Genomic DNA, 9,687 nt, shown 5'->3' with positions numbered 1-9,687 from the left:
GCCGGCATTTCAAAGAGACCAAGGAGCCCCCAGTGCCCCCTGACTTCCCATGGGACTTGGGCACCTGACTCTCATAGGCCCTCCAGGTGAACGAGCTGTTGTGGGAAGCTAGCCCCTGGTCCCTCCCCCTCTGGCTGAGGCCCCGCCCCTTCCACTCCCCCTCCCCCACTAGAGCCCAGAACACGCGCCCCCCCCCACACTGCTGCCAGCCCCCCCCCGCACCCTCCCAGCTCCAGTCCCAGAGCGCAGGGCGGATGGGCAGGCGATGTGGCCGGAGCACCCCCAGCCCCAGCACCTCCAGCCCTGGGGCCTTGTGCACCGGCCCCAGCCTGCTGCCCCCAGCCTCTCAGCCACTGACAACAGAGCAGGAAGGGAACTGGAAGCAGGCAGGAGGGAGCTTGGAGGTGGAGCGTGGGCAGGGCCATGCCAGGCTGTTTGGGGAGGCACAGCCTTCCCTGGCCTATGCTACCCCCCGCCCATGCCTGCTAGAAACCCCAGCCAAACCCCAGTCATTACAAAGCCAAGAGACTCCCAGTTCAGTTTAAACATGAACCCAAAGCTTTGGAAGCCTGGGAATGAGCAGTTCCCCAGCAGGCAGGGCTGGGGCTGAGAGAGCAGAGGGACCCATCTGGGGCAGAAGGGGTCGGGCTGGTCCCAGGGCACTGACTCTGCTCTGTCTCTTGTTCCCCTCTAGGGTGTCAGAAATGCTGTCAGCAGGTACGTCCGGGCTCCATCTGCCCATCGTGCCCCATTGTGCTGGGAAGAGGTTCAGAGACCAGGCTACGGACCCAGCCCCACGACTGTATGACGGGGGTCTCACGCTCTGCATCCAAACCCCCTCTGTCCCCATCGCCCTGGGGCTGCTGCCGCTGTGGCTCTGTGACCCATCCTGAGAGAGGGGATTGCCCCACAACTCTGGGCTGCAGAACCCCTCCCTGGGGGCCAGGCTGGCTCCAGGCACTATTAATGGGGCTGGGGGGCTGCTTTTCACCCTGAGGGCCCTTTTAGATGCTGTACGGGTTGGGAATTTAGGATGTAGTCATGAGATAAAGAAACACATTCATGTCCCTTGCAGGGCTGAGAAGGAGACTTTGCAGGGTTCGGTGCTCATTTCCCACAAGCTGGGCAGGAGGACCCAGGCTTTTCCTCATGGGAGCAGTCTGCTGGCAGCACTGAGGGGATTTGTGGGTAAAAGACGCTCCCCACATGGTTCATTAGGTCAGTGTAACAGCAGGGTGGGGAGGCCTCCCAGGGAAACACCACAGAGCTGGGACCTTGTGAGGAGATGCAGCTCATTCATTGTCATTATCTATCTAATCTATCTATCTATCCATCCCCATACACCCCCTCTATCTAAGATATTGACTATAATCAACTCTCATGCTTCAGGCTTTCAGCCAGTTACCTGCAGGGATCAGGAAGGAATTTCTTTCCCCAGTGCACAATTGTATTCTGGGATTTTTTGTTTGTTCGTTTTTTGCTTTCCTTTGAAGCATCAGGGATGGGCAACAGCTGGAGATGGGACACTAGATTGGGTTGACCAGTGCTTTCAGGTGATACAGAGAATCCTCTGTCTAGATGCCTGGCTGGTGGGTCCTTCTCACATGCTCAGGCTCAGACTGATCACCAGATTAGGGGTTGGGAAGGAATATTGTCCTAGCTCAGATTGACAGGACCTTGGGGTTTTTTCACCTTCACTAGATCTTTTCACTAGGTTGAGTGTTAGTCCCCGGGGGTGGGGGGGAGTTTCTAGACAGGAAAACATAAGCAGCAGGGTACCCATTTTACAGCTGAAGAGAATGGATGCCTGGAACTGGGGATGCAGAGGAACACCCAGTTATCTGTCACCAAGGGAACAAGCTACCGGGATCAGAGCTTATCAGCAGTAGATCTCAATGTGCTTAACAGAGGAGATCAGTATCATTACTGCCATTTTACAGATGGGGAAACCAAGGCACAAATAGGGCGTGACTTGCCAAAAGTCCAGTGACAGGACTAAAACTAAGGCTGCCCTGATTCCCTGTCTACTGCTCTATCCACTAGGCAACATGCTCTCTTTATAACCCATTATATTAGCATAATGCTTTGGGTAAAACATCATGTAACCCTTCTGCCAGGTGGAGTCGGCAGCAACCAGGGCCAGGTTCAATATCTAGGGGTTCTTTTCAACTATACAACACAGAACTAGCTCAATCCCCACCCAGTAACCTGGGAAAATTACACACCGCCCCTAGGTGCCTCTAAGAGGCAATACTGCCCCACTTGCAAGCACAGAGTCTGAGCGTAGAAAAGAAACTTTTAATGAAAGGAGGGAAGTCACTCAGCAGTAATTAGGGAAAACGCCACAAGCAGGATTCAACCATGAGCAAAAGCCCCACCCCAGACTATGCTGGGCAGTGTCTTTTGCCTCAGGTTCTTGAGTTCAACAACCAAAAGATCCTTTACTATGTCCCTCTCTGCTCCCTCACCACACCCCACCCACAGTGGTTGTCCTTCCTTGGTCAGAGAGGCCCCAGGGTTCAGAGGTGCATCTGTGTGAGTTCACCTCCCACCTGGTTGGGGGGAGGGAGGAAGGCACCTTGCTTGCTCCATGCTCTATGCACTTACTCTGGCATCGCCACCCCGCCCGCTGCTCCGCTGGCCACTCCATCAGCTCCATTCCCCTGGCTGCCTTGCTGCACGCTTTCGCCTTCTACGGCCACCTGCTGCTCTGCCGTAACCCCTGCAGGTCAGTCTCTTGAGGTTCTATCCAGCTCTCGGGGGGGAACGTCCCCTCCATGCTGAAGCAGGCTGGACAGAAATGCTGTCCCACAACAAGTGACTCCAGTTCTAGTGATCACTTAACAACACAAAAGACTTCGACTAGAACTTTAATTAACTCGAGCTTTGAGCATGGGGGAGAAGCAGGTTAAACCATGCCTAGGACTCTCAGGTAGCACCCCCACCTCCTGGCAGGGACACTTGTCCCCCATCACCTCTTCCCTTCACAGAGGTCTGGCATTTGAGCTCCTGGCTTAGTGAGTTCTGTTCATTTGAGGGTGACCCCGTCAGTCAGGACAGGCTAAGTACAGCTCTGCTGCCCTTTACTCATACAATAAGGGTAGCAACATTTCACTGCCCCCGCATTTAGTACTAAAGTGATTTGTAACCCAACACAGCTAAAGTTCATCACTTTGGCAACACAGCTTGTGAGGAGATGGAGCTCATTCATTGTCATTATCTATCACCAGGCCTGCTTTTCTAACCCTTTGAGAAAATTTATTTGTTAAATCAACCTGCCATGGAAACATTTCTTCCTCTGCCCCTTGGGACAGGCAGGATGGGCTAGCAGACAGAGCACTGGCCTGGTGCTTAGGAATCCCAGCTTTAAGTCCCAGCTCAGGCTCAGACATCCTCACTGACCTTAGTCAAGTCACTTAATGTAGGCTGTGCCTCCATCCCCCAGCTGTGGCACGCCTCCCAGAAGTGAGAGGGGAAAGCTGATAGAGGGTGTGAAGGGCTTGGAGGCTGCAGACAAATGTGGAATCTGTCTCTCCCACCCTTAATGACACAGGCAAGAACCAAGTTTAAGGTGCAAAATCTCATGACCCAAGAGGATCTGGCTAGCCCTGGAAAGGGAAACATGCCAATGGACTAGCCCAGCAAGGGCTTTGAATATCAGACTTCAGAGCTGTGACATTTCTGTGTCTAGAACACTTCTTTGAGGTTGTTTGGGAGGTTTTGTAGCTCCCTTTGAGCTGCTGGCCTCCTGGTACACAACTCAGCATTCTGAATGCTGTGTGAAATAGTCATGGTGGTGTGAAGTCTGTGGCACCCGCACCGTCCAGGAGGTGCAGTGTGGTGTCCAGATAATACCAGCTGTGACTAAGTTCCTCCTCTGCCTTGGTGGGTCCTGTGCTTATTGGCAGATTTGCTCTCCTCGGAGATTCACGACAGCCCTCAGTTTGGCCACTTTTGTTAGTGGCTTAAACCTGCCGTTCACTCAGCTAACCTCATCACTGGCTAGCATGGGAAAAAAGAAGGAGAACAATCCCCGCAGTCTCTGCTGATCCACCATGTGGGTCAGGGAACAGCCTAGAGAGACCTTCACCTCTGGTGGAACCCACCATCCAGGTCAACTCCTCCTGTGTCTGATCAGGAGTTGGGAGGTTTGGGGGGGACCCAGGCCCACCCTCTACTCCGGGTTCCAGCCCAGGGCCCTGTGGACTGCAGCTGTCTAGAGTGCCTCCTGGAACAGCTGCGTGACAGCTACAACTCCCTGGGCTACTTCCCCATGGCCTCCTCCCAACACCTTCTTTATCCTCACCACAGGATCTTCCTCCTGGTGTCTGACAATGCTTGTACTCCTCAGTCCTCCAGCAGTATCCCTTCTCACTCTCAGCAACTAGTGCCTCTTGCTCCCAGCTCCGCACATGCATGCCACAAACTGGAGTGAGATCCTTTTTAAACTCAGGTGCCCTGATTAGCCAGCCTGCCCTAATTGATTCCAGCAAGTTCCTTCTTATTCTGGAACTGCCCCTATTACCTTACCCAGGGAAAATGAACCTGCTTAATCGGGGACTAATATATCTGCCTTTTAACGCCACCGGGTCTCGGTCAGCACAGAGGGACGTGGAGCCGGGCGCCGTCTCGCGATGCCTTCCATTAAACTGCAGAGTTCAGATGGAGAAATTTTTGAAGTTGACGTTGAAATTGCAAAGCAATCTGTAACTATCAAGACTATGTTGGAAGATCTGGGAATGGACAATGAAGGAGATGATGACCCAGTCCTTCTTCCAAATGTTAATGCAGCTATATTAAAAAAGGTGATCCAATGGTGCACCCACAACAAGGATGATCCACCTCCCCCTGAGGACGATGAGAACAAGGAAAAATGAACAGATGACTTCCCTGTATGGGACCAAGAATTCCTGAAAGTAGACCAAGGAACACTTTTTGAACTTATCCTGGCTGCAAATTACTTAGACATTAAAGGTTTGCTTGATGTCACATGCAAGACTGTTGCAAATATGATTAAGGGGAAAACTCCAGAAGAAATTCGCAAGACCTTCAATATCAAGAATGACTTCACTGAAGAGGAAGAAGCACAGGTACGCAAAGAGAACCAGTGGTGTGAAGAGAAGTGAAGTTTTGTGCCTGACACTCTAACACTGTAAGGATCGTTCCAAATACTAGTTGCACTGCTCTGTTTATAATTGTTAATATTAGACAAATGCAGCAGCAAATGAAGTTGTATTAGCAGGATATTGTTCCCTTTGCATGTGTAGTGTTTTTTTGAGTACAGATTTAAATCCTATGGTTGAGTTTTTACCAGTGTAATCAGATGTCTTTTTACTTTACTCAGCAATGAATAAAACTGAACTAAGCGTGAAAAAAACCAAAAAACAAAAATAATCACTCTCCTGTAGCCATCTGGCCTGACCCTGTCACACTGCCCTCACTGGGGACGCCAGCACAGCTCGAGAGAGCTGAGAGCATGCCTTGCAGAGGAAGGCTGGCCCAGGGGTAGGGTGCTAATATGGGAGATCTGCGTTCAGTTCCTTGTGCCACTGAGGACTCCCTTGGGTAGGATGACCAGACAGCAAATGTGAAAAATTGGGACAGGAGGTGGCGGGTAATAGGAGCCTATATAAGAAAAAGACCAAAAAATCGGGACTGTCCCTATAAAATCGGGATATTGGGCAAGTCATGTGGGCCCAGATTGTAAAGGTATTTAGGTGCTGCTGCGCTCAGTATAGCAATGCCTAGTGGATTTAGGCACCTAGGCCTCATTTTCAAAAGGCATTTAGGCACTTTGTAAATCCCCACCCCCACCAGTGAAACAAGCTAAAACAGTAAAAGCACAGAATTGTTGGTATAACTGTGTCTCCACTAGGCACTTTTCCTGGCACAGCTCTGTCCATCTGAGATCACACCCCGTCAGCCCCTCGACAGACACAGCCATGCGGCAGACGTCTGTAGGGTAGTTAATGGCCTTAATGTTGCATTGAATGTCGCTCAGTATGAATCTCCCACAAGAATTTTCACTTCTTTCTCTCTGGGCTGATTTCAGGACTTAGAAGGTCTCAAGGACACAAAGGTAAGTACAGCTGGAGCCTGGCATTGTGGGAACAGTAACATTGTGTAGTGTAGTGCCCAGGTCAGAGGCCAGAAGGCAGAGCTGAGCTGGATTGGGCAGGGCGGCTGCTGCACTAACTGGTGCCATGGATAGTGGAAGAAACAGGGTGGGGGTGGGGTGGGGGTTGGCACTGAGTAGCTCTCAAGTCCTGTCTGGTGGTGACAAGGACAAAGGAAGAGCAGGTGTCAATTTCGGAAAAATTATGTCTCTCTATCCAGTGCCTGAGTAGCAAGGTCCCTCCCTGAGAGCAGAGAGATGCTTCTCATTTCCACAGGACCCATTCTGTGAAAGGAGGAGCTCTGCCTTTGGCTTGTAATTGCCTGGGTTGTCCCCTACCTCCGCTTCCCCAGGACTAAATGTGAAGAAGGGAGGCCTGAGTGCAACTAGAGATGCTCGGTTATTGCTGGTCTATCCTTTACATCACTGGGTGTGAATCATTGGACACCACATTGTTCTTGATGTGCATACTCCATCATCCCTTTCTTCAGAGGACCAGAGCATCCCGGGTAGGCCTGGGTCTCTCTCACTTCACGGTGTGGAGAGAACCGGGGGAGCTATACTTCCTTTTCAGTTCTGACCATTTCAGGCACTGGGTAGGCTGGAGGGGAATAGAAAAGGGGGCTCCAAGGAGACAATTTTGTGTGTCTGTCTTCCCTGCACCAGTGGTGGCCTAGGGTACAAGTGTTCTCTCTCTCTCGTCTCAAAGTTCCTCATGACATTGTGTAGATGAGAGAATGGCCAGCCTCTGGCAGAGATCAAGAGAAGCAGCAGCCATCTTGAGCCCATCCCAGGGGATAGAAGTCAGACAGTGAGCTGTGGAGTAAGAGCAAATGGAAATTTGCTTTTCAGGAAGCTACCATACTTCAAGAAGACTCCATCACCGGCTACAACTCCTTGACAGGGCTGAACGGGCTCCCCCAAGGTCATGGTGCCCCATTTAGAGGCAGAGGCCTTTCCTCAAGACCATCCCAGACTAACATAAATTCTCTCCATAGACAACAGTCTTTGCAGCCCTGTCTCAATAGTTAACTTGTCCAACTTGCATGCAAGCAGAGCTGCTCAGTCCTAAATTTATTCCTCCCACATCACTGGGTGATATTCCCTGGTCACGGCATTCTCATCCTCTTCTCTACTGCCTCTTGCTTGCTTCAGAGGACTTGAGCATTCTGGGTAGGGCAAACCCCTGTGGGGTGAAGGCGAGGGAAAAGGACAATAGAATGCTGTGTGGGGTGATGATTTTGTGCGGGGGAGTAGCCATGACTGCTTTGGGGAGATGTAGGAAAAGTCCTTCTGGAATAGCAAGCACCAGAGACACATACCATTGAAGTTTCTGCCACGAATTTGGTCTTTGTGGGTTTTACTTTCTGCAAGGGAGAATGGATAGAGAATAATTTCAGCTCTGGCCTGAGACCAAGACGTAGGACAGCCTATCTTTGAGACAGATGCCAGGGAATGTCAGATGAGAGCAGAGGGCTGTTACTCTCAGTAAGATCAGGGATGGTGGTGGGAGAGGTTGTGCAGTGGCTTATAAATACCCCCAAATTTGGCTAGCCCCTCCCCCATACCCACCCATGCCCGCGCAAACGTCACTGCTGCTCCAGGGGAAACACTCTGTGCATTACCATAAATGGCCACCAGGTGTCACTGCTGCCCTGTGGGAAATGCACATGAGTTATATCCACCCCAAAATATGCCTTAGCCCCCCCTTGTAGCCAGGCCTTCCAATGCAAAGTTCAAATGTTAGGCAGATACTTCTGCACTGCTGCTTGCTTTGGCGCTGCCTTCAGGGATGTGCACCGTTTTCCTGAGCATGAACCCTAGTTCCAGTTCTTTCTTGCCGAGAGCAAGGAGGCAAGGAGTTGAGTGGCGGAAGGAGACTTTGTGCTGTTTCTTTTCACCTGTGTGTGCTGAAATGCCAATTTTCTGTGTGTTCTTTCTTTCCACACTTGTCCTCCATGGACTCTGGTTACAACTCATATGTTTCAGAGTAGCAGCCATGTTAGTCTGTATTTGCAAAAAGAAAAGGAGTACTTGTGGCACCTTAGAGACTAACCAATTTATTTGAGCATAAGCTTTCGTGAGCTACAGCTCACTTCATCGGAATGCACCCGATGCAGTGAGCTGTGGCTCATGAAAGCTTATGCTCAAATAAATTGGTTAGTCTCTAAGGTGCCACAAGTCCTCCTTTTCTTTTAACTCATATGTGTGATGAAGTGGGGAGTTTGCATAAAATTTTGTATGAATTGCTGCGTGTGCCCCTCACCAGGGTCTCTAAGCAGCGTCTCATTGCTGCCCATTAAAGCTCCTTCCCCTTTGAGTCTCTCTGTTCTGGGGCAGCTGCTTTCCTCAGGGACACTGCGCCAGCTTAGGGCAGGTGCATGGCAAGGTGGAGGTTGTAACTTTTTCGTCACAAATGTAAATAAAATTAATCTGTGACAACCAGCAGCATTGGGCTTGTTTCTTAAAGTGCAGAATAACACATGGACACGCTCCACCACACTCAGCGGGCGTGTGTCATGCTGCAGTGCCCCCTGGTGACCAGGCTCGGCAGTGCATGGTGAAAATCTCTCCCACTGGGACAGTGACCCTTGCTGGCCAGGTGGGATAGTGCCCTTTGTATATCTCCATGTGGTGTCCAGGTGTGGCAGTGTCCTATGTGTATCCCCACTGCCCCCACTGCAGGGCATAGATCAGCATGCATGTCACACACCCTGTGAGTGCCCAGCCCAGGCCAGGGAATCTAATGATCCAACCACCGGACCAAATTCGGTGATGAATCCTGGTCACATGCCACTTGCGGCAGGTTGCGCATATGCTAAGAACCACAACCACTGTGACCCCTGCTGGCCAGGCAAGGGAGTGCCCTGGAGGTGCCTCCCTGTTGGAGCAGTGACCCCTGGTGGCCAGATGGGGCCATACCCTGTATGTATTACCCCCACCCACACCCCACCATTTCTGCAGCGACTCCTGGTAGCCACTGAGGGCAATTACTTGTGTGACCCACCCCCACCATAGTGGCAGTGAGCCCTGGTGTCCAGGTGAGGCAGTGTCCTGTGTATATCTCACCCACTGGGGCAGTGCCCTCTGTGTATCTCACCCTCAACTATGTGACTCCTGTTGGCCACGTGGGGCAGTCCTCTGTGTGTATTTCTCTCCCCCCCATGAGGCTAGTGACCACTAGTGGCCAGATGGGGTAGTGCCCTAGGTGTATTCCCCAACCCACCTCAAGGTGGCAGTGACCCTAGGTGGCCAGGTCAGGCAGTACCCTGGGTATATTCCAACCTCATCGTGACCCTTGTTCCCAGTGCATATCACCGCTCTGCAATGGGGACTTGTCCACTGGTGCCAGAATAGGGTAGTACCCTGTGTATATGTCCCCAGATGACGCAGTGACCATTGCTGGCCAGCTGGGGCAGGGCACTGTGTGTTTCTCCCCCATTTGGGCAGTGACCCGTGGTGGCTAAGTGAGGCAGTGCCCTCTGGTTATTCCCCCCCACACACAGAGATCGTGACCTCTGATGGCTAGCTGGGGCACTGCCCTCTGGGTATCTCCATCAATTGGAGGACAG

General features: G+C 51.6%; 1 protein-coding gene across 1 annotated transcript; it reads left to right on the top strand.

Annotated features, from left to right (window-relative positions):
- Positions 1-4,568: 4,568 nt before the first annotated feature.
- LOC102931925 (S-phase kinase-associated protein 1-like) lies at positions 4,569-5,377 on the top strand. The gene is given in 1 exon segment (XM_043543942.1): positions 4,569-5,377. A coding segment is annotated over 1 exon segment (492 nt). The 5' UTR covers positions 4,569-4,634; the 3' UTR covers positions 5,127-5,377.
- The last annotated feature ends 4,310 nt before the right edge of the window (positions 5,378-9,687 follow it).

This window comes from Chelonia mydas, chromosome 3 (assembly GCF_015237465.2).
Source record: "Chelonia mydas isolate rCheMyd1 chromosome 3, rCheMyd1.pri.v2, whole genome shotgun sequence".
NCBI classification, from domain to species: domain Eukaryota; kingdom Metazoa; phylum Chordata; order Testudines; family Cheloniidae; genus Chelonia; species Chelonia mydas.
This window is presented reverse-complemented; position numbering and strand designations above follow the sequence as displayed.